Genomic DNA, 24,886 nt, shown 5'->3' with positions numbered 1-24,886 from the left:
CCACCTTTTTTCTTCAATCGTGGGTCAGTGATGTTGGGCACATTTTTAAGATGGTGCCCAGATAAGATGGTGGGGACTGTGAACCATCAGGCCTGCCGCGCCACAGACTATGGCGCAAAACATCCATTTGTATAATTAATGAGCTTGGGGCTGGGAGGTTTGGTGTATTTTCTCTCCGGCCTCTGCAGCAGAAAACACTCCGTGTTCCCGGCCCTGCCACAGGACTTAGTCTCTAGATGGGAGAATGTTGCCCAAAGTAGCAAAAACAGTTAATATGTGGCTTAGAATTGGAACCTTAAAAGAAATTCTATTAAATTAAAATTTTAAATCAATTTTCCTGAAAGATCTTGTGAGAAAACAAAATGGCACATAAACCTTAGTAAACTGTGAGATTGCCACTAGTGGTGGGAGGACAGAATAACAGGCATTATAGTGGCAATTATTACGAATGTGAGGAGAAAGTATTATCTGAGTGTTGGATAAAATTGTGCACTTTAGGCACAATCTTATTAAATGTCACAAAAGCATAACAACTGGTAATAGGTGAAAAATAGAAAGCCTTAAAAATTTTAAATAACTACTTGACCTGATGTGGACACAGGAAGAGAAGACTTCTCAAGTTGAAAGGTAGGGTTAGAGAATGGCCTAGATGGATATAATTCAGTTTCCATTTTTAACATTCTACATTCTGTCATTTATGGTGTAATAAGAAAGATACCAATTTAGTTATTCTTATATACTTCGCAAACCTTTTTCTAAATCACATGGTATTCAATTTTATCAATAGAGAGTTTGAGTTTATAAAGATGAATTTGGTAAATCAACTTGCAGACATGAAAACACCCTGTACTTCCAGAAAGTCTTAGGAATCCCTGGGTTATGAAACTGATGAACAATGTTCAGGAAAGTGCAATACATTCCCTGCAGTAACTGGTTTGATGTATGTAATACTGAGAGAAATAGTGAGTAGTTCTGATTCTGTTAACGTATTACTTTCAGTTTGGTTTACCAATACAGAAGTGTGATGCAAACATGTATTGACAGTTTAACATATGGGGAATTCCAGATTTTTGCCAGGATATATGAAGGAAGGTTTAAACAGAGGTACAATTTTTCCCCATAGGAACAAAAATGGCAGTTCTTTCATTCCTTGGTTCTCCCAAGTATCTGACGACCAATGACAGGGCAGTAGTGAAAGATGTTTGTGTTTATACGTTCAGGTATCCAGAATGAAGAAAAATCATGAGACCCATGCATCCTCTCTCCTGTCCACCAGCAGACTTTATTCCATGCACAATTAATCCCATCCCTGAGGAAAGACCAAAGCATAGACAGCTAAAATGGAATATCTTTGACAAGCATTTCTCTCTGTCAGGAATGTCTCAGGGGGCCTTAGACCCACAAGTATTATCTAGAAATCTTTCACAGTTCTTGGTGGTATGATGTGATGATCTTGTTTTATATCCCCTTAACATCTTTATGAAAGACTGTAAGGATTGTGTCATTACTTAGTCCTCTGGAATTGTGCTTTACTGGTCCAGCATCCTCTAGATGAGCTAAAACTTCCAGGTATCCCGATTTTAGCTGCCCCTTCCCCAGATTTCATGCATGGCCTCTATTTTTAGCATACTTCACCATGTTCTACACCCTACCATTTTTCATGATTTGATTTGATTTGATTTGATATGTTTTGACTTGACTTGGCTTGACTTGATTTATTATCATCACATAAATTAGCAGAGTGAAAAGTATTGTTTCTTGCGTGCTATACAGATAAAGCATACCATTCATAGAATACATAGGGAAGAAGGAAAGGAGAGGCTGCAAAATGTAGTATTACAGTCATAGCTAGGGTGCAGAGAAAGATCAATTTGATATATGGTAGGTCCATTCAAAGGTCTGAAGGCAGCAGGGAAGAAGCTGTTCTTGAGTCAGTTGGAAGCTCTGAACTGACCTCTTCAGAACTGGAAGCGCCCGAAACAGACCTTTGCCGAGCATGTCTGTTATGCGCCGAATCTGGACGGGGGTGCATGGGGTCCTTAATTATGCTGGCTGCTTTTCCAAGGCAGAGGATTCTGATACTTTTTAATGATCCTGAAAACTTGAACCAAGTCTCCTCTAAGTCTCCATCTCTCCAGAAAGTACAAAGCCATGGTGTTAAGTTTATTTTCATAGGTTAACATTCTCAGTCCAGGAATAAGCTTTGCTGTCCTTCTCTGCTCTAGGGGTGGTTACACAGTAAGAAGTCTCACAACACCAGGTTAAAGTCCAACAGGTTTATTTGTAGCAAAAGCCACTAGCTTTCGGAACTGGCTGTTCCTTCGTCAGGTGGGTGGGTGTTCTAGAGGTGGTTTACCAGAGTCTGATATAGCCCTGTTATTGTGCTCCTCGTTTTAACAGGAACTTCAGCCCAAGATTCTATTTGCTTTGGCCATGGCCTCCTGAAAATAAATCGCCACTCATCCTCTTAGTCATGGAATGGTAGATAGCACACAGCAATCTATAAAATAGTTATAACAAAGTGGAAAGATCCCACTTGAGAATTCTGAGTATTATTGAGCTTATAGAGCCCTTTTTGACCTTTTTAAGTTCAAGCTGAGGTACATCTTAACTTGCTTCTCCCAGACACCACCTGTTTGTAAGAGATAATTTGAAGCATCTTATGCCTGGATCTGGGGGCTATTTGATTTTCTGTTAGAGTTTCTCTCTGGTAAAATGCTGAAGCACTTCCTGAATAAACGCATAAAATGAAAGTGTGTACTTTCAGATCACAAGCTTTGCTGTTAATTCAGTCCATACTTCCTTTAAAATAGTCCTTTAGCCTTTTCTGCTCTTTACATTATATTCTGAGTTCCTAGGGACATGAAAAATAACTCCATGTAATTTAACAGAATGGCTGTGTGATCCAAAACACAACTAGACTATCTTTGCTTGTTTAGGAAGAAAACAAGACTTGCAATTATATAGTATAGTATATCACTCAGAGATGCTTCAAACAATTATTAATTACATTGAAGTGCACTGTTTGTTACTACGCAGGAAAATACAGCAACTATATTGCACACAAGACTGCATAAGCAGTGTTATGATGAGTGACCAACTATATTTTTTGACAGTGTTGACTTCGGGAGAAATTTTGGCCAGGATTATAAGAAGCTCCACTGTTATTACTTCCTGAAAGTCTAGTTTTGCAGTTTAGTGCCTAACACCTTCAATTCTTTCTATATTACCTCGAAAATACTCTGGGCCCGATTTTACCATTGCCCGTTTTCGGGCGCAAAAACTTGGTAAAGTCGGGCATGAGACGATTAGTGCCTGCATCCGCACAGATGCCCACTTTACCAAGACCCGAAAATGGCCGCGATCCGCACAGGTGCAACAGCGATTTAAATGCATTTGCATACATTTAAATTGAATTAATGGGCTGCCCGCCCAACTTTACCAGCATTTCCCCCTTTACCATCGCGTTCGCCCGTCCAGATTCGGCGCGAAACAGACAAACTCGGCAAAGGTCTGTTTCGGGCGCTCCAGCTTCTGAAAAGGTCAGTTCAGAACTTCCAATGGCTCTTTGACTCAGATCTGTGGTTGGGGGGGGGGGGGGGGGGGCACGGGGGGAGGGAGGCCCGATCATTCTCTGGTGGGGGGGAGGGAGACGGGTCAGATGTATCTCTGGTGGGGGCAGGGGGGGGTTGGAGGGAGGAGGGAGGCCTGATCATTCTCTGATGGGAGGGGAGGGGTGGAGGGAGGCCTGATCGCTCTCTGGCAGGAGGGAGGAGGAGGGCGGCCCGATCGTTCTCTGGGGGTGGTGCGGGGGGGGGGGGTGGAGGGAGACAGGTCAGATGTATCTCTGTTGAGGGGGGAGGCCCAGGAATTCTCTGGTGGAGGGGGGGAAGCTCGATCCCTCTCTGGTTGGGAGGGGGAGGGTGAGGGAGGAGGGAAGCAGGCCAGATGGATTTCTGGTAGGGAGGTGAGGGGGCAGGGACAGGGGGGTTCTGCTGCCACTCTGTGGGCGATCAGCGACGGGGAGAAAGGGGGCAGGGGGTTGTGATCAGTCTGGGTAGCAGGGGGTGGATAAGGGGGACAGTTATGTTGTGGGGGTGGGGCAATATCTGTTGGGGCCATCGCTCCCGCTTTTCGCTCACGGGCCATTTTATCTACTTTTTGCGGCCCGGGAGCGATGTGACAGGGGCGCATTTTCAATTTTTTTTTCACTGCGCATGCGCAGTGTTTCGGGCATGATAAACCCCGCTCACAGCATGATTCAGAGTCGCGATTTTTTTTTCAGGCTAAGTGCGTATGGGGGCACCTGGGAACAGTTTTCCAAGTCAGATCCGAATTGCCCAGATTCAGCACTTAGAATGAAAATGGTAAAATCGGGCCCTCTATGTCCATTTCTTGGAGCTGCTCTTTCTCGAAGAAAACAGAAGATTTTGTATAATTTCCATGTTCATCTTCATCTTAACACCAAGGAGGCATTAAGGACTCCCAGTTGTGCTGCAAGTGTAACTGCTATTACCCTGAATATAGAATTCTTACCCCTCCACCACACCCCCACCCCGCACTATTGCCACAATTGTCTTCCCGTGTACAATGGAGTAGCAGCTTTGCTCATTATGCACGCTTGGCTGAGAGGCCAGACAGCTATTAGAATACTAATACACCTGCTCCCCAGAGCAAACATTTTTTGATTGACAACTGAGGCTCTGTGATTTCTTCTGACAATTTCACAGTGTTTGGTTACACCAATTAGGTGGTTGCAAGGGTTTGTGGTTTTTGATACTTTAAAGGGCCTTGATGATTGTCACTTTTGTTAGCTCGTACTGCAGATTCCTTTTCCAACAGAGGAGAAAATAACCTATTAATTATGTTTTTTCAACTTCATTTAACACATACCACTATACACCATAGGGTTCATTGGTCCTAGAAAGTGTATTGTGCATCAATGGGCATGGAGTTGCCCTAGCTTGGCATAGGTGGCATGAGGGGAATTGGGGTATGTATGGAAGGGCAGAGCTTGACATGGGGGTAGCTGGGGGTTGTAACTTGGCATAGAGGGTATGAGGAGGACCTTTTTAACTTGCCTTTTGAAGGGACCTCTCCTGCAGACTAGGGTTCATGACTCCTGTGAGGGGCTGTAATTTTCATGGAGTTGGGCCAGATTTTCAAACAGCTGTGACTCACGGCCCCACAGGAGATGTGAACATTGACTCTTTAAAACTCTTGCCTGATTTCATGACAATTATGGAGATGTAGCATGTGCCTCTTCTCTGCAATGAAGCTGACCAGGTTGGGAGTGTCAGATATGGGCTTTTGGCAAGAACTAGCCTGCAACCTTTAAAGGCATTCCTGAAAATCAGAAAACCTGGGAATGGGGTCAGGAATCCTGGAATCGGGACCCACCCCATCATTTCTAAAATGCTTCCAAGTCAACTCGACAGAGAAAATCCAGGCCATCGACTTTGGCGTGCTTCCCATTTGCAGCCACAGAAAACAATCAATATAGTGCCTCTCTCATTAGACTGAGAAGAAGCAAATTAGAGTGGCCTAGTTGTAAGTTACACATTTTAATTATTAACTTTTGTTTCCCAATAAAATTTAGGCGCGACTGCCTGTCAAGTGGATGGCACCTGAGAGCTTGTTTGAAGGCAGTTACACAACTCGTAGTGATGTCTGGTCATATGGAATCTTATTATGGGAAATATTTTCACTCGGTAATGGTTCAGTTTTCATGATAATTCAAATATTGTCCCATGAATTCTACTCTATTGCAATGCCTAATATCACATTTTCAATACCACTCAGGTGTCAATCCATATCCTGGAATTCAAGTAGATACAAACTTCTACAAGCTTATTCAGAATGGATTTAAGATGGATCAGCCATTTTATGCTACTGAAGAAATGTAAGTTTCCTGATTTTCAATTTTACACAAGAATTTAAAACAAAAGGGAAAGGAAAGAAAGCTGAGATTGACCCTTGAGCCAGTTTTATTCTGTTGATATACTTTTGGAGTTACCTTCTGAAGAAAAAAAAATTGAATAAAGTCATCTGGCAGCACGGTGGCACAGTGGTTAGCACTGCTGCCTCACAATGCCGGAGACCCAGGTTCGAATCTGGCCTTAGTTCATTGTCTGCGTGGAGTTTGCACATTCTCCCTGTTTGGGTTTCCTCCAGATTCTCCAGTTTCCTCTCACAGTCCAAAGATGTGCGGGTTAGGTTGATTGGCCATGCTAAATTGCCCCTTAGTGTCAGGGGATTAACAGGGTAAATATATGGGGTTACAGATATAGGGCCTCGGTGGGATTGTGATCGGTGCAGACTCGATGGTCTGAGTGACCTCCTTCTACACTGTAGAATTCTATGATTCTACTATTCTATGGCACACTGTATGATGTCCCATGGATTGGTAGGCGGAAATGGATTCATATTATGATTCTGGCATGTTGTCAATCTCATAGGGTGGTGCAAAATGGAAGCTTGTTCTTACTTTGAGAAGGACATTTAGAAGGTTGAGCTATCCAAGTGACTGTAGTGTCTGATTACCGGCTGCTGTGGCAGAAGCCTATGATTGGACTATCAGCCCGTCCCCTTGGTCGGGGTCTAGTATAAGTTGCAGAAATAATCTATGAAATGTAAAACAAAAACTCTGAAGTGAAGAAATATTGCATTGTAATGTCTGCTGTTAACACTTTAGATTCTACCATTTGCTCTTCCTTAGGTATCACTCAGGCAGCAGCATACAATCATTTTCAAACAAGCATCAGGAACTTTTGAATATATTCTTAAAAACATTCATTACAATTCTGTTATTTCTGTGCAACCCATAACTGTTCTTACCTCCTAACATGCGTTTCTATCTTTCCATAGATACAGTGTGATACAATCCTGCTGGGCTCTTGATCCAGGAAAAAGACTCGCATTTTCAGACTTAGGTTCTATTTTTGAAAAGCAGCTTTCAGATGCTGAAGTAGCTGTAAGTCAACATAGTTTTATAGGAAGAACTGGTAGCATAATTACAGTAATTGATATGAAAGCTTTTGCCTAGAAATGGAAGAACTTATCTATACAACTTTCTTTACATTCTTGAGACATCTAAAAGCACTTCACAGCCAACAAGTATCTTGCTGTATATAGTCCCTATTGTTATATAACCAAATATGGCAACCAATTTGTGCAATATCCCACATGAAGTAAATAAGATAAATCATCAGTAATTTGTTTTTTAGTTATATTGGTTAAGGGATAAATATTAACAAGGACACCAGGAGAACTCACCTGCAATTTTTCAAGTGATGCTATGGGATCTTCTATGTCTATTAGCACAGGCAGAAAGAGGAGCCCCCCCCACCCTCCCCCCGAAACAATAGGGGTGGACCGTGGAAAGGTCCGTTGACCTCGGATGGGATTTTACGGTTTCAGGACGAGCGAGACCATAAAATCCCGCCCATAACTGACTCAGGTCAAACCTGACAATGTTGGCTCCTGATTCAGGAACTTACTTTTATTAAATTGCCATCATTATCTTCCGAATGAATTTATCATTACCTCACTTGATTCATTCAGTTTGAACTGGTCATTTCTACAGCGTCCACTTTATGCACACCAAACTCCCACAAACAATATTGCGAAAATGTCCGGCGGCACGGTGGCACAGTGGTTAGCACTGCAGCCTCACAGTGCCAGGGACCCGGGTTCAATTCTCAGCTTGGGTCACTGTCTGTGTGGAGTTTGCACATTCTACCCGTGTCTGCGTGGGTTTTCTCCAGGCACTCCGGTTTCCTCCCACAGTCCAAGAATGTGCGGGTAGGGTGGATTAGCTCAGGTAAATGCATGGGGCTATGGGGATAAGGCCTGGGTGGGATTGTGGTCAGTGCAGACTTGATGGGCCGAATAGCCTCCTTCTGCACTGCAGGATTCTATGATAATCTGCTTTTTGTAATGTTGGTTGAAGGGTAATTATTGGCCAGGACATTGGGCATAATTCTCCTGCTCTTTGAATTAGTGCCATATGATTCTTTGTGTCCACCTGAGGAAGCAGATTCAACATCTCATTTGAAAGAAGGCAAACAGTGCAGCACTTTCTCAGTGCAGCATGGGGACTGTCCACCTGGATTCTGGTCTCAAGTCGCTGGAGTGTGACTTGAACTTATAAATTTCTACCTCAGAGGCAAGAGGGCTACTAACCAAGCCACTGCTGCAACTTCATGGCGGATACCTCATCCTGCTATTATTTGTTCTGTTCTACAGTTCTGCAAGAGCAACAATTAAAAATAATTAGAAGCTGTGAAATATTATCATCTTGTAGTTTTATAAAAATCTTCACTGTGAGATTCATTCCTACAGATGACAGATCCTTGAAAATACACTTTTCCACTAATTCATTGTTTCTTTTGTTTTTATTTAGCTTTATCATAACTTAAAGGTGTGCAAATACAATTCAAACTATAAAAATCTACGTATCTGTTCTTAGGAGCGTGCCAGCATCCATTCTGCCAATTCATCATGGGGGAAAGTATTCTAAAGATGAAGATGTGCAAATGTAACCTTTCTGCTGTATTGACCATCAGGACATAGGTGGTTTCATTAGACCCTGAATGTTTTCTTTTCACCACTAAGCTAATCAATGAGTGTCTAAGCTGCTAACATAAAAAAAGGGTTGCAATTAATTGAAACAATTTGATTTTTCTTCTGTTGTAGTTCAGTTGTTGCTGAAAAGCTGGGCTGCCACTTACATTTTCCCCTTTGTATTATACAGAGTATTCAAAAATTGTAGATTAAAAACTATAGAAACCAAGCTATTTGCTTCACTATGAAAGTTAACAGCTCAAAGGTGTTGAAAATTATAATGAAAAAGGGAGAGATAATGAGCCTGTTTTGTAAAATGGATGCAGACGCAAACAGCATGTTTAATTTGCATTGTGAGTATAGAGTTAGTGGGCAATGTATGAATTGACAAGTCTCAAGCAACAATTGAGAAAAAGGGGGAATTTCCCAATCTGAGTACATAGTTATGTGACTACTGGATTGTCATAAAACCCATCTGATTCACTAATGTCCTTTAGGGAAGGAAATCTGTCATCCTTACCTGGTCTGGTCTATATGTGACTCCGGATCCACGGTAATGTGGTTGACTCTCAACTGCCCTCTGTAATGGCCTTGCAAAGTATTCAGTTTTCAGGAAGATGGTTCACCATCACTTTCTCAAGGGTAATCAGGAATGGGTAATAAATTCTGGCTTTGCCAGTGATGTGCAGATCCCATGAACGAATAAAACAAAAGTGAAACTGGTCTCATCTAAGGCGGATAACACCTGAAGAAGAAGAACTGGATGTATACATGGTTAAAGATGGGGTTAAGGGATGTTTAGATACAGATAAAGAGATAATGAAATGCTATGTGAATCATTGTTCCTAAATCACAGACAAATATCACTATAAAAATTTGCACATTACATAGAAATATTATCATTGTTCTTAAGATTTAGAATGTGGGATTTAAGATTAGTTTTAGGAGCTTTTGCTTGAATTACTGTTGCAACAACTTTCATTTACTACCCCTTTCAGTGCAGTAAAAAGTTCCAGGGTGCTTCATGCGACATTACCTAGAATTCTCCGGCCATTCATGCCCTGCCGCTGCTGCCAGCGAGGATGGAGAATTTGGTGCTCAGCCAATACTCCGTTCACTGCAGCGGGACGGGAGAATCCCGGCTGCGAGTGAGCTCGGAGAATTTGGCCCATAGTCTGACAAAATGTTTCCAGAAAGCCAAAGGAGGCGTGAGGAAAGGTAACCACAAGCCTGCTCAAAGAGATAGGTTTAAGGAATGTTTTGAAAGAGGTAAGATAGGCAGAAAGATGAAGAGGTTTAGAAAGAAATTTCAAAATTTATGTCCCAGATGGCTGAAGGCGTGGATGCCAATGGTGGGGAAAGGGGAGTGGGAGATACTCAAGAGGTGAGAATGAGAGGAATGCAGAATTCTAAAAAGAATTTATGGACGGAGAAGTTTACAAGGCTGGGGATTGATTTAAACATGAGGATGACTATCACTATGCAGCATTGAACTATTATTCATTGTCTTTCCTCTGATTAAATAGATTGGATAGTGTGCAAAATTGAGATGTTAGTGCATGTTCTGTGGAGTGGATTTGGTAAAATGTTTTAGAGTCATAGAAGCATAGAATCCCTACAGTGCAGAAGGAGGTCATTTGGCCCATCGAGTCTGCACTGACACCAATCCCAACAGGTCCCATCCTCGCAACCGCACATATTTACCCCATTAATCCCTCTAATCTACACCTTCCGGGACACTCAGGGGCAATTTAGCATGGCCAATGCACCTAATCCGCACGTCTTTGGACTGTGGGAGGAAACCGGAGCACCCGGAGGAAATCCACGCAGACATGGAGAGAATATGCAAATTCCACATGGACAGTGACCCAGGGCCAGAATTGAACCCAGGTCCCTGGTGCTGTGAGGCAGCAGTGCGAACCACTGTGCCGCCATGCCACCCATGTCATAGAGTCATAGAGCCATAGAGTCATAGAGGTTTACAGCATGGAAACAGGTCCTTCGGCCCAACTTGTCCATGCCACCCTTTTTTTAAAATCCCTAAGCTAGTCCCAATTGCCTGCATTTGGCCCATATCCCTCTATACCCATCTTACCCATGTAACTGATTCAACGCTTTTTAAAAGACAAAACTGTAGCTGCCTCTACTACTACCTCTGGCAACTTGTTCCAGACACTCACCACCCTCTGTGTGAAAAAATTGCCCCTCTGGACCCTTTTGTTTCTCTCCCCTCTCACCTTAAACCCATGCCCTCTAGTTTTAGACTCCCCTACTTTTGGGAAAAGGTATTGACTATCTAGCTGATCTATGCCTCTCATTATTTTATAGACCTTTATAAGATCACCTCTCAGCCATCTATGCTCCAGAGAAAAAAGTCCCAGTCTATCCAGCCTGTCCTTATAACTCAAAACATCAAGTCCCGGTAGCATCCTAGTAAATCTCTTCTGCACTCTTTCTAGTTTAATAATATCCTTTCTATAATAGGGTGACCAGAACTGTACACAGTATTCCAACTATGGCCTTACCAATGTCTTGTACAACTTCAACAAGACGTCCTAACTCCTGTATTCAATGTTCTGTCCAATGAAACCAAGTATGCTGAATGCCTTCTTCACCACCCTGTCCACCTGTAACTCCACTTTCAAAGAGCTATGAACCTGTACCCCTAGATCCTTTTGTTCTGTAACTCTCCCCAACGCCCTGCCATTAACTAAGTAAGTCCTGCCCTGGTTCAATCTACCAAAATGCATCACCTCGCATTGATCTAAATTAAACTCCATCTGCCATTTGTCAGCCCACTGGCCCAATTGATCAAAATCCCATTGCAATCCAAGATAGCTTTCTTCACTGTCCACTATACCACCAATCTTGGTGTCATCTGCAAACTTACTAACCATGCCTCCTATATTCTCATCCAAATCATTAATATAAATGACAAATAACAGTGGACCCAGCACCGATCCCTGAGGCACACCACTGGTCACAGGTCTCCAGTTTGAAAACCAACCCTCTACAACCACCCTCTGGCTTCTGTCATCAAGCCAATTTTGTATCCATTTAGCTACTCACCCTGGATCCCGTGAAACTTAACCTCATGCAACAACCTACCATGCAGTATCTTGTCAAAGGCCTTGCTAAAGTCCATGTAGACAACATCAACTGCACTGCCCTCATCTACGTTTTTGGTTACCCCTGCAAAAAACTCAATCAAATTTGTGAGACATGATTTTCCACTCACAAAGCCATGCTGCCTGTCCCTAATCAGTCCTTGCCTGTATGCCTGTAGATCCTGTCTCTCAAAATGCCTTCCAACAACTTACCCACCACAGATGTGAAGCTCACTGGCCTGTAGTTCCCAGGCTTTTCCCTGCAGCCCTTTTTAAGCAAAGAGACAATGTTCTCTCATGGTCTTATGTTATTGCCGCATTTGTTATAAGAAAAGTAACTTAAACATTTCTCACTTTACCATATAGAGTGTCTATTTTTATAAATGCTAAAATATTTTTGTACCTGCTCAATTTAAGGAGTCATCTTCTCCAACAGCTCAGATGATAGTTAGGCAACAAATTTCAGTCACTCACAGTGCCATCCGACCCAATCACTAGAGCATGTCAATGTGTCGCTCCAGGAGCCCAGCTCTTCAAATTTCCCCTCCCTATATTGTGAAAAGGATGCTTTCACCTGCTTGCCTTTTCCTTTTGATGGCATGATTGAAAATGGGTTAAAAAAAACTGGCAAATGCATTTCAATCTAGGCAAATGTGAGGTCATCACTTTGAACCTAAAAAGTACAGAACAGTCTAGATGGAGACATTCTAGAAACAGTGGAACTTCAAAGAGCCATTAGGGTCCAGATATGTAGATCATCAAAATGCCACGAACAGCTACAGACAATAATCAAAAAGGCGAATGGCATGCTGACCTTTTATATTTAGTGGACTTGAATACAGGAGTAAGAGTCATGCTTCAGTTATAGAAAGCCATGGCTAGATTATCTGTAAATTCTGGGCAACACAGATTTGGAAGAATATACCTTGGTAAGAGTGCGGTGTAGGTTTACCAGAATGATACCTGGAAGAGTTAAATTACAAGAACAAATGACACACACGGCAGTAATGTTCCCTGGAATTTAGCAGGCTAAGGGGTGATTTGATCCAATTTTTAAACATTTTAAGGAAAACATATAGGTTAGATAGAAGCTTGTCAGAGATTCTAGGATCAGGGAACAAATAAAATTAAACCTTTCTGGAATGAAATTAGGAAACATTTTGTGGAAGAAGTTGGAAAATTTCTTTCACAAATAGCAATTGATGCTAGATAAAATTTTAATTAGAGGTTGATAGATTTTTGTTAACCAATGGTATTAATGGATATAGGGCAAAAGTTGTCGCAGATCAGCCATGATCTCATTAAATGGGGGAACTGGCTTGAAGGGGCTAAATAAACTACCCTTGTCCCTATATTTCTGTAAGCTTAAAAGTTCACTTGACATATCTGCATGCTGAAATATTCATCACCAATCAAAAACAACATTCAGACAAAAACAGTTTGACTGCTGAGCTGTGGGGACAGCAGGTTCATTCAGGTGATTACATGGATGGCATGGTGGCACAGTGATTAGAACTGCTGCCTCACAGCTCCACGGACCTGGGTTCGATTTTTGGCTTGGGTCACTGTTTGCATGGAGTTTGCGCATTTTTCCTGTGTCTGCATGGGTTTCCTCCGGGTGCTCCGGTTTCCTCCCACACTGCAAAGAGGTGTGGGTTAGGTTGATTGGCCATGGTAAATTGACCCTAGTGTCAGGGGATTAGCAGGGCAAATATGTGGGGTCACGGGAATAGGGCCTGGGTGGGATTGAGGTCGGTGCAGACTCGATGGACCGAATGGCCTCCTTCTGCACTGTAGGGTTTCTATGACATTCAGAGTTGTTGTAACACAACTCTCTTTAATGTGTGATCCTGAGAAAGCATGCTGCTTGTTTTGCAAGTTTTCTGAGATTATACTACAGTGATGGGAAAGGCGCAATTCTGATGTTTCAAGCCTTTGATAAATCAAGATAAAACATGTTGCTCAATTAAGTTTGATGGTATTTACTCAAAATATAATTTTAAACTCTTTTCACCTTTTTATACCTTCTGGCACTATTTACCATTGATGAGCTAACAGGTCAGGCAGGTGACCAGGCCTCTGCTATCAGATGAGTTTGAGACGTAGAGGTATTTACCCATTTCTCTCGTAAGGAAATGCCTGGTTTTCAGTCAGAACCTTTAGAACCTTTTTCTAATGATGCAACTACTTTAAGAATTGCACTGTGTAGAAAATCAAGTGGGTGAAACAGCAATATGTCATTCCATGGCACCAATACACATAATCACTATGCTGCTCTTCCAAAAACTACTTTCAGTCTGGTTGTGTGATTTGGGCAAAGCTATTCATATTTTCAAATGAGCATTGTATCAGTGCATCGACTCCAGCATATAGTATTTCTCAGAAGTGCGCCTATTACATGCTTGGTTACAAATATTTCATTGCTGCAACAAATATTGCTATATTTATCAATATTCTTAATTTTTGGATTTATGCTTCCACATTTTTGTATCGGTTAAGATTGTATTTATATTACTGGTTTGACAATGACTTCAATGTAAGGACTTAGCCAGTCCAGTCATGTATGTAGCATGTATCACTCATGTTCATTCAGCATGCAGTTACATGGTGAAAGTGTGGCACAGAAATAAGTGTAGACACAATTAAAACATTTTTGGTTGAACGTGAAGTGGACCAACCAGAAATGAGTTTGGGTTATTTGAATCATCTGTATAGCCCAATATTTTACCAAGCTGGTCATTAATTTACTAATTCTGAAGCACTTAGAAACATGGAAATGGTAAACTATAACAGGGCAAGGGTTGTAGGAACATAGAAATTAGGAGTAAAAGTGGGCAATTCAGCCCTTCGAGCCTGCTCCGCCATTCAATCAGATCATGGCTGATCTCTCCCTGGTCTCAAATCCACCTCTCCACCTGTTCCCCAGATCCCTTTAAACCATTTTTAAAATCAGAAATATATCTATATTAATGATTCAGACTCCACAGCGCAATGGGGCAGTAAGTTCCACAAATTCACCACCCTCAACAAGCAGTAGTTCCCCCTCATCTCGGTTTTAAATCTACCATCTCGCAACCCGTACCTGTGACCTCTTGTCCTAGATTGCCTCACAAGGGGAAACATTTGGTCTACGTTTACTTTGTCAATCCCTTTTAATATTTTATATACCTCGATCAGATCCCCTCTCATCCTTCTAAACTCCAGCTAGTATAAGCTCAAACTGTTTAATCTCTCCTCACCTGTCAACCCTTTTATCCCTGGAATCAATCTGGCGAACCTTATCTGAACTGCCTCCAATGTCACCACATCCTTCCTCAAATAAGGAGACCAAAACTGGACACACTACTCCAGATGTGGTCTCACCAGCACTGTATACAATTGCAACAACACTTCTCTACTTTTATATTCCAGTCCTTTTGCAATAAATGCTAACATCTTATGATGATAGTGAGGAGGTGTGGGATAGAGGGAAAGTTGGCCGATTGGATAGGTAACTGGCTGTCTGACCGAAGACAGAGGGTGGTGGTTGATGGAAAATTTTCGGATTGGAGGCAGGTTGCTAGCGGTGTGCCGCAGGGATCGGTGCTTGGTCCTCTGCTCTTTGTGATTTTTATTAATGACTTAGAGGAGGGGGCTGAAGGGTGGATCAGTAAATTTGCTGATGACACCAAGATTGGTGGAGTAGTGGATGAGGTGGAGGGCTGTTGTAGGCTGCAAAGAGACATAGATAGGATGCAAAGCTGGGCTGAAAAATGGCAAATGGAGTTTAACCCTGATAAATGTGAGGTGATTCATTTTGGTAGGACAAATTTAAATGTGGATTACAGGGTCAAAGGTAGGGTTCTGAAGACTGTGGAGGAACAGAGAGATCTTGGGGTCCATATCCACAGATCTCTAAAGGTTGCCAGTCAAGTGGATAGAGCTGTGAAGAAGGCCTATAGTGTGTTAGCTTTTATTAACAGGGGGTTTGAGTTTAAGAGCCGTGGGGTTATGCTGCAACTGTACAGGACCTTGGTGAGACCACATTTGGAATATTGTGTGCAGTTCTGGTCACCTCACTATAGGAAGGATGTGGAAGCGCTGGAAGGAGTGCAGAGGAGATTTACCAGGATGCTGCCTGGTTTGGAGGGTAGGTCATATGAGGAAAGGTTGAGGGAGCTAGGGCTGTTCTCTCTGGAGCGGAGGAGGCTGAGGGGAGACTTAATAGAGGTGTATAAAATGATGAAGGGGATAGATAGAGTGAACGTTCAAAGACTATTTCCTCGGGTGGATGGAGCTATTACAAGGGGGCATAACTATAGGGTTCGTGGTGGGAGATACAGGACGGATATCAGAGGTAGGTTCTTTACGCAGAGAGTGGTTGGGGTGTGGAATGGACTGCCTGCAGTGATAGTGGAGTCAGACACTTTAGAAACATTTAAGCGGTTATTGGATAGGCACATGGAGCACACCAGGATGATAGGGAGTGGGATAGCTTGATCTTGGTTTCAGATAAAGCTCGGCACAACATCGTGGGCCGAAGGGCCTGTTCTGTGCTGTACTGTTCTATGTTCTATGTTCTATGTTCTATCCCATTTGCCTTCTTTATTACATGCTGTACCTGCATATCAACTTTCTGCAATCTATGGTCATCTGGAACTATGGCAACTTTACCTTGCCTTTACCCTTTGGTTGGGATTAAAGCTTGTTGCTGAGCAACATAGTAGTGGTGCATGGATGGACATAGATTTATACATCTGATTCTTACATTTAAAAAAATCAGAGTTTTACAAAGAGCAAAAGACTATCAAGTTCAAAATGTTTCCCCCTTTTCGATAGATCTAAATTCTACCTTCTCTCTTACCATATACTTCAAACCCTTTTCAGAATTATGTTGCCACTCCATGCGCACAATTTATTTCAATTAATGTCCCTGATACCCTAGTTCCACCAGTCCTTTATCCAGATTAGGAAAACATTCTACCTGGTTTCCATTACTGCTAACTTCCTCATTTTTAACTGAGTGAACTACATAACAAGTTCACGGGGGAATAATGCCATGTGTAAAACACATATTCTTCTTTAGAAAGGGGAAGGAAAGAGGGAGACCAAACCTATGTTGCTTCCGTGCACATCCTAGCAGCAGGCTATTGTGTGGCTGTGAAGAGGAGGCTTACCTGCTCTTCTAGCTGTGAATGATGCATGGTATAGGATGGACACTGAGATAGAAGGAATGCATTGTTGGAATTATATGGAGGGAGATTAACATTGCAGTTGATCTGTGCCACACTTATATGGGAGTATTTAATGCTGTTGTCACTGAGTGTGCAGTGGGGCAATAATTAATCAATTGTTCCTTAGTTGATAGGTACAAAGCATACTTATTTACAAATTATAGCTACAAGAATTATTAGACTGCTATAGTATGATGTGTGTACTGCTGTTATATCATAGAAATAACTTTTTATGACTTTGTATTTTCATCTTCCTACACGGTTGTGGATAATATTTATACTAATGAAATGATACTGAAAGCTGCAATTTTTGCTAGTGTACTTACTTTTTTATTGCAATTGAATAAAATTTGAAGTTAAATGTCAAATCTCTTGCCACTGTTGTAAAATGCATTTGTTTTATTTAGAATCTTTGGAGAAAGTAAACACCTTTTAAGGAACCATTAATGAGCACATATATAAATGCATCATTTTATGCTTATTTATGTCAGTGCATTTACAGCCTCTGATGCGATTTTATGTCTGAGTGTCTCCATGTTAAGCATTCTAAGTGTGCTATGTAAGTTGCACACTAATAAATCAAACTGATGCTAGCAGGCAGCAAATCTACCATTGTAAGCAAAGTACCAAGGCATAGAAGCATAGAAAATAGGAGCAGGAGTAGGCCATTTGGCTCTTCAAGATTCAATATGATCATAACACTGATATTAACACAATAATCCCGCAGATTCCACATACCCCTTGACACCTTTAAGTTAACAGGCAGGATTTTCCTTCCCCCTCCATGGAACATTTCCCGGCGGCGTGCTACTCGCTGCTGGTAGGATCTTATGGTCCCACCTTTGTCAATGGGGTTTCCCGTTGAACGCATCCCTCACCACTGGGAACCCCGTGGCGGAGGTGCGCCATCGTTGGAAATGTAAGATCCCGCCAGCGTAAACGGCACCAACTTTTGTGCATAGAAATCTATCTATTTCCCTCTTAAATATATTCAGTGACTTGGCCTCCACAGCCTTCAGTGGGAGAGAATTCCACAGGTTCACTACCCTCTGAGTGAACATGTTTCTCCTCATCTCAGTTTTAAAATGGCATACCCCATATCCTGACACTGTAACCCTTTGTTCTAGACCCCTCTAGTCAGAGGAAACATTACCCATGCATCCAGTCTGTCAGTCCCCTTCAGAATTTGTTATGTTTCAATGAGATTCTCATTCTTCGACATTCTAGTGAATACAAGCCTAATTGACACAATCTCTCCTCATATGATAATCCTGCCATCAAGATACTGAATATAAGTTGAGGGTTATTTCCTTTCATCTTGCCCTTCACATATACGGGGTGATGTAACTGACTCGTCACGTTGGTTGATCGGCGTGGCGAGCCATTAAGTTCGTGAAAGAGGCGAAAAACTGTGTTCGCGCCTGGTTTCTCAGCTCTCTCAATCTTACCGGCCCTGGCTTGCTGGCGTTATCAATGGTTAAGTGTGGGGAACATATTATCAGGGTCAATTGGCTGGTAAACAAGCTTGGGGCTGGATGGGAAGGTGGTGGGTTGAGCAGTCTCCCTCCCCGATGAAAACATACCTGATGGAGGCACATAAAATCTAGCTCAACAACTGGAATATTCCCACTCACTTCCAATCAAAATGAATGACACTTGCATACTGGAGGAAGTACAAGATTTACAAGGCAATGGGGAAAGCTTGAGTGATGAGCAAAGCCTGGAGAAATATGAGCTTTTTAATCTAGAAAGAAAATGCCTTAGAAATAATAGAACAAGAAAGTAAAAGGTATGGGAAAAAAGTATACATGGAGTATTACTTTATATTAGGGAATTGAACATGTGGAAAGTAGGTTCAAATTAATAAAATGTTATTCTACGTCTGATCAGAAAATTCTTCACACAAAGAATGTCCAAACTGTGGAGCAAATTTACAAGAGGGAGCAATGGAAGCAAAAATCCTGCAATCATCTGAAAAGCTATTAGATATTAATATGGGGAAGCTGGGGTTCTTTCTGAATTGATGCATTAAGATGGGCTGTATTATCTTCATCATCAGTAATTATCATAGAATCATAGAAATCCTACAGTGCAGGAGGAGGCCATTCGGCCCATCAAGTCTGCACCGACCACAATCCCACTCAGGCCCTATCCCCATAGCCCCATGCATTTACCCTTCATGATTGAATGAAGATTACAGTGAAGGTTAAGGAACAGGAAGACTAATATTTCTCTGCATTACTTATGCATTCAACATCTTGATCTTGCAAGATGTAGAAATCACATGCTTTGAGTTTTAAGCTTATTGGAAGATATTGAATATTTCCTGGCATTATTGAATGCACAATTCACGTGTTTAAAATAATACATCGGAGAGAGGGATTGTGTATAAATCAATGAAGACTAAAATACAATGGACTGTATTTTACCAGTTGATTGGAGATGGGCTGGATGGTGAGAGGACTATTAAAATGGCAGCAAAGTGATGGGATGGGAGCCCGATGTCTTCCTGTCTCCACAGCATATTACCAGTGATAGGCACATCAGTGCACAGTAACCCAACAGGCAGCCAATTGTGGCTGTTACATGGGCTATTAAAGGTCATCTTCCACCCACACTGGCATTTTACTGACATCAGGAAGAGCTGCTGCGATTTGAGGAAGATTATCAGGTAAAACCTGGTAGCATCCCAGCAGGTATGCAAGGGGAGGGTGAGGGAGGAAGTCCTATGTTTATGACCTCTCTGAGGTACATGGAGGGACCCTTTTGGTAATGACCACGGAGGCAGGTCCCAAATCTACCTCAGTGGAAATAGGATCAAACCCTATGCTGTTGGCATTAATCTGATCCACATGTTAGCTAACTGAGCTAACCAGCCCTCTATACAGCCGTTGAATGCATTCTAAAATAGTCTATGTAGCAAAGAATTGCAATGTATCAGAAGAAATATGTCCTAATGCTTTCCCATTTCTGGGCAGTGTCCAGCAGGAAATCATTCCAATTAATATATATATTTTTTATTCTGGGATATTATCTTCACTGGCCAAGCCAACATTTATTGCCCATTCTTAATTGCCCTTGAGAAGGTGGTGGTGAACTGCCTTCTTGAACCACTGCAGTCCGTTTAGGACAGATCTTCTGTCATTAAACCAATTTTGTATCCAATTGGCTACTTCACCCTGGATCCCATCAGATTTAACCTTATGCAACAACCTACCATGCAGTACCTTGTCAAAGGTCTTGCTGAAGTCCATGTAGACAATGTCGACTGCACTGCAAATCATTCAACATTCAAAAAACTCAATCAAATTCATGAGACACGATTTTCCACTCACAAAGCCATACTGAGTGTCCCTATTCAGTCCTTGCCTCTCTAAATGCCTGTAGATCCTGTCTCTCACAATACCTTCTAACAACTTACCCACTACAGACGTTAGGCTCACTAGCCTGTGGTTCCCAGGCTTTTCCCTGCAGCCTCTCTTAAACAAAGACACAATATTTGCCACCCTCCAATCTTCAGGCACCTCGCCTGTGACTGTCAATGATTCAAATATCTCTGCTAGGGGACCCACAATTTCCTCCCTAGCCTCTCACAACATCCTGGGATACACTTCATCAGCTCCCGGGGATTTATCTACCTTAATGTACTTCAAGACTTCCAGCGCTGAATTTATTTGCCCAAGTTCCCTAACATCCATGCCTTATTCAACAGTAAATACTGATGAGAAATATTCATTTAGGATCTCACCTATCTGTTGTGGATCTGCACACAGATGGCCTTGTTGATCCTTAAGAGGCCCTACTTTCTCCCCAGTTACTCTTTTGCCCTTGATGTATTTGTAGATTGTGGCACTGGGAAGGAATAGCCCTGTAGAATGGGAAAGCAGTGTTATTTAGAGATACCAGACCTGGATGAATGATTTGCTAAATACAACCAGGTTGGAAGCAGACAACTAAAATAGCAGAGGACAGTCAGGAACTACAGCAATAGGATGTGGTGGCTGCATAGTGACTCATAAAAGGTTGTATGAGCATATGAGGAAATCTGAGGAGGAAAGTGAGAACACGAAGAAGGAACTCACTAAGGTTTCTGGTAACCAGCTAAATCGAGAAGCTATTATTCTGAGGAAGCACCTGTGTGTGATGGACAGAGGTATGTTAGGAAGGAATATAGAGAAGTACATTCTGCACTTTTGCTGAAACAAATTTCAGTGCATATTAACAATTAGACTGAACTAATAACTTGCTATTTTTTTGAAGTTCTGAATCCGCATAATTCTCTCCCTTCTTTCCCTGGGGTATGGACTGACTATGGATGAATTACATGTCACTCTGAGGTAGCCACCAGGAGTAAACAGACAATGGCCTGAAGACAGTTTTCCTCTGGTTTCAGTGTCTTTTGTGCCCCCTTTTTAAAAAATATTATTTTGAGCGTCACTGGCATAGCCAGCATTTGTTGCCCATCCCTAATGGCCCCTGAACCTAGTGGCTTGCTGGGCCATTTCAGAGGGCAATTAAAATTCAACCATATTGCTGTGGGTCTGAAGTCACATGTAAACCACACCAGGTAGAGATGGCAGATTTCCTTCCCCAAAGGACAGGGCAGCAGTGTAGCAGGGACAAGGAAACCAATTTTACACAACTTTGGCATTTTTTGTATGTTCCCCAAACTCTCTTAAATTGCATGTTTTAATTCACAACTAGCAACCAGAGAAGTCAAAATATTGTCAAAAAAGGCCTACAACTTGCACTCTCAAGTAACTTCCATCCAAATACCACTCTGTGTGTTGCCTAGCCCTGTGTGCTTTCTACATGGAGAGCGGGAGGATAGGAAAAGAAGCCTTTGCTCCAGAATAACAGCGTGTAGTGAAGTTTTAGTGCTATGGCAAGGACCGAGGCTTAGATTTTCACTCTCAGGTTGAGTGTGCAGAGACACGAGAATTCCTGGCTCCCTGAACCAACTTTTAAAACTGGCTGCCCAAACTTCTGATTTCTGGTCCTGAGGGTGCAGACTAGATTAAGAGTGGGTGACTCAGGTATAGATAAAAAGCAGACCTTTAGAAAGGCCCATTTTAGAGGTTCATCGCCAATGGCGAAACCCCAGAGAAGAAACCATTGCCTTATCAGGAGAGTGCCAATGCCCTGAGTGTTGTCCATTTCTGAGCAGATCCTGGAATGGATGGCCCATCATGGGCTTTCCCACGGAAGAATTGTCATTGTTGCTGACTATTCAAAGCGTACTTTACTGAGCGACTGAAAGCATGGAGTGGATTCTCAAAACACAGCCACCACAAACTAGTGCAGATATTATGCAGTCATGTTGTTAATTGCCAAGACTCAGTGGGTTGATGAATGATGAACAGCGCCATGCTCATTATCCCATCCACTTGCCCTCTTGCCACCCATCTATCAGAATGTGCCCACATTGTTGACCCTTGAGCAGGTCCCTCACAGCTGCACGCTGTCATGGCATAATAGTGTGATTAAGTGCGAGGAAACCCGTGTGGCTGTCAGTGGTGGCAGAGCTCAGCATGCGACCTCAGAGTCACAGCTACAGCATACATAGCACCAAGCATTTGTGCAAAACCATTCTTTCCACCAAGCATTACCAGTAATCATTGCTGATGTTGTGAAAATGGTTACTGCATTTACTTGCACATGTACGGCACGGTAGCACAGTGGTTAGCACTGCTGCTTCACAGCTCCAGGGACCTGGGTTCGATTCCCGGCTTGGGTCACTGTCTGTGTGGACTTTGCACATTCTCCTCGTGTCTGCGTGGGTTTCCTCTGGGTGCTCCGGTTTCAAAGAACAAAGAACAATACAGCACAGGAATAGGCCCTTCGGCCCTCCAAGCCCGCACCGCTCCCCGGTCCAGGATTGAATCCTGAATCCAGGATCCCCGCCCAATTTTCCAGCCTATCTACATCCTAATATCCTATCCACCGAGCTGTCCCTCACAGCTACGATGCTTTGTTCATCACAACCTATTAACTCACCCCCACCCCCCCATTCCAGACCATGTGATCTCCAGGGAGAGGCGAAAACCCAGAGTGAAAACCCAGGGCCAATATGGGGGAAAAAAATCTGGGAAATGCCTCTCCGACCCCCTGTGGCGATCGAAACGAGTCCAGGAGATCACACTGGCCCTGATCAGAAAATGCTTCCCAACCCTATTCATTTCCACTTCTGCTTTACGAACACCATCTGAATTCCCTGCCCCCGAGACAGGTTCCCAACTATCCGCAGTCTCGCTCTGTACTGGCACCAGCAAGATGATCATAGAATGAAGCCTTGAAACGAGAAACAAAGAACAATTAGCCCGCGCCGCTCCCTGGTCCAAACTAGACCACTCTTTTGTATCCCTCCATTCCCACTCCGTTCATATAGCTGTCTAGATAAGTCTTAAACGTTTCCTCCCACAGTCCAAAGATGTGCGGGTTAGGTTGATTGGCCATGCTAAAATTGCCCCTTAGTGTCCTGGGATGCGTAGATTAGAGGGATTATTGGGTAAAATATGTAGGGATATGGGGGTAGGGCCTGGGTGGGATTGTGGTCGGTGCAGACTCGATGGGCCGAATGGCCTCTTTCTGTACTGTAGGGTTTCTATGATTTCTATGATGATGTATGTAACTGGTTGTGTGTTTGTACACTAAAGAGCTCAAAAAGAATGGAAACATTATGAAGGTGGTTCTCACCTGCAATAATGAGGGTGACATGCTGAGGTCCATCTTGACCTGGTATCAACAGGAGCAAGGTTGTTGGCTGATTTGTGATGCTTTAGAAGTCTTCTTCTGTCTCTGCTCTATCACTTAAGAATCCAGAGTTCAAAGGTTCAAGCTCTGAGATGCTCCTTATACCTTTCATTGCCCTCCAAGCTGGACTTTAAGGGAGGATCAATGACTGGAATCCACAAGGAGATGATGGACAGCAGGTGCATGTCCAGCATGAAAAGTTTAAAGTTTATTTATTAGTCACAAGTAGGCTTACATTAACATTTAATGAAGTTACTATGAAAATCCCCTAGTCGCCACTCTCCAGCGCCTGCTCGGGTACACTGAGGGAGAACTTAACATGGCCAATTCACCTAACCTGCAAATCTTTTGACTGTGGGAGGAAACCAGAGCACCCGGAGGAAATCCACGCAGACATGGGGAGAACATGCAGACTCCGCACAGACAGTGACTCAAGCCGGGAATTGAACCCAGGTCCCTAATGCCGTGAGGCAGCAGTGCTAACCACTGTGCCACCGTGCTGTTCCAATAATTAACAAAATTACAAGTTACAAAAGTTACAAGTTACAATTACAAAATTACAATGAGTGTTAGATGCAAGGCATTCATTCGCACTGCAGTGTTACATATTGCAACTTGAGAGGATATGTATTGTCCAGGTAATATTGACCATCCCCTGTGCCTACTACCTTGGCACATTTGCATTCCAGGTGTCGCAGGACGTGCTTTGAATAGGGAGCAGAACTATGTGGAAGTCTGGAACGTTGCCTGTGGTGCTCATGTTAGAAACAGGGCCACTGGTCGGAATAGCTACAAGTAGAACTGTTGCTCCAAAGATATGGGCTCATCATGCCTTATTTATACATATGTTACAACACATACTTCTCCCGGCGTTTATTAGCATTTAAGTCTCATATTGTGTCACTCTGTGTTATGGGTACAGTTTGATTATGGACAATTTGGCTATTTTGCATACTTTGGGATCAACACTCCCAGGCTACCGAAATCTGACTGGAGTGGAGGCTGATGCTGGTTTAAATGGCCAGCTGCTTCCTCAAAACACGCATGTATGACATGTACCCCTCCCCCACTCCGGTCCCTGCAAAAATGGGAAGTGTTATGTTTGGGGATGGGACTTCGGATTTTTGGGCAGTTCCACTATGTGTGCAACAATAGAAAGTCTGTCCTGAACGCCACTTATCTTGACTGGCCACACGTCACTGATTTTGACAACCTCTCCCCCAGTGCTCCAGCCTTGGAAGGAGCATT

General features: G+C 42.8%; 1 protein-coding gene across 1 annotated transcript in view; it reads left to right on the top strand.

Annotated features, from left to right (window-relative positions):
- The window catches only part of LOC144500077 (receptor-type tyrosine-protein kinase FLT3-like), a 78,433-nt gene extending 68,018 nt beyond the window's left edge, over positions 1–10,415 (top strand). The window contains exons 22-25 of the mRNA XM_078222851.1: positions 5,600–5,711; positions 5,803–5,902; positions 6,868–6,973; positions 8,405–10,415. Coding sequence (XP_078078977.1) covers positions 5,600–5,711; positions 5,803–5,902; positions 6,868–6,973; positions 8,405–8,470 — 384 coding nt within the window. The 3' untranslated portion in view covers positions 8,471–10,415. The remainder of the gene's footprint in view (positions 1–5,599; positions 5,712–5,802; positions 5,903–6,867; positions 6,974–8,404) is intronic.
- The last annotated feature ends 14,471 nt before the right edge of the window (positions 10,416–24,886 follow it).

This window comes from Mustelus asterias, chromosome 10 (assembly GCF_964213995.1).
Source record: "Mustelus asterias chromosome 10, sMusAst1.hap1.1, whole genome shotgun sequence".
NCBI lineage: Eukaryota > Metazoa > Chordata > Chondrichthyes > Carcharhiniformes > Triakidae > Mustelus > Mustelus asterias.
This window is presented reverse-complemented; position numbering and strand designations above follow the sequence as displayed.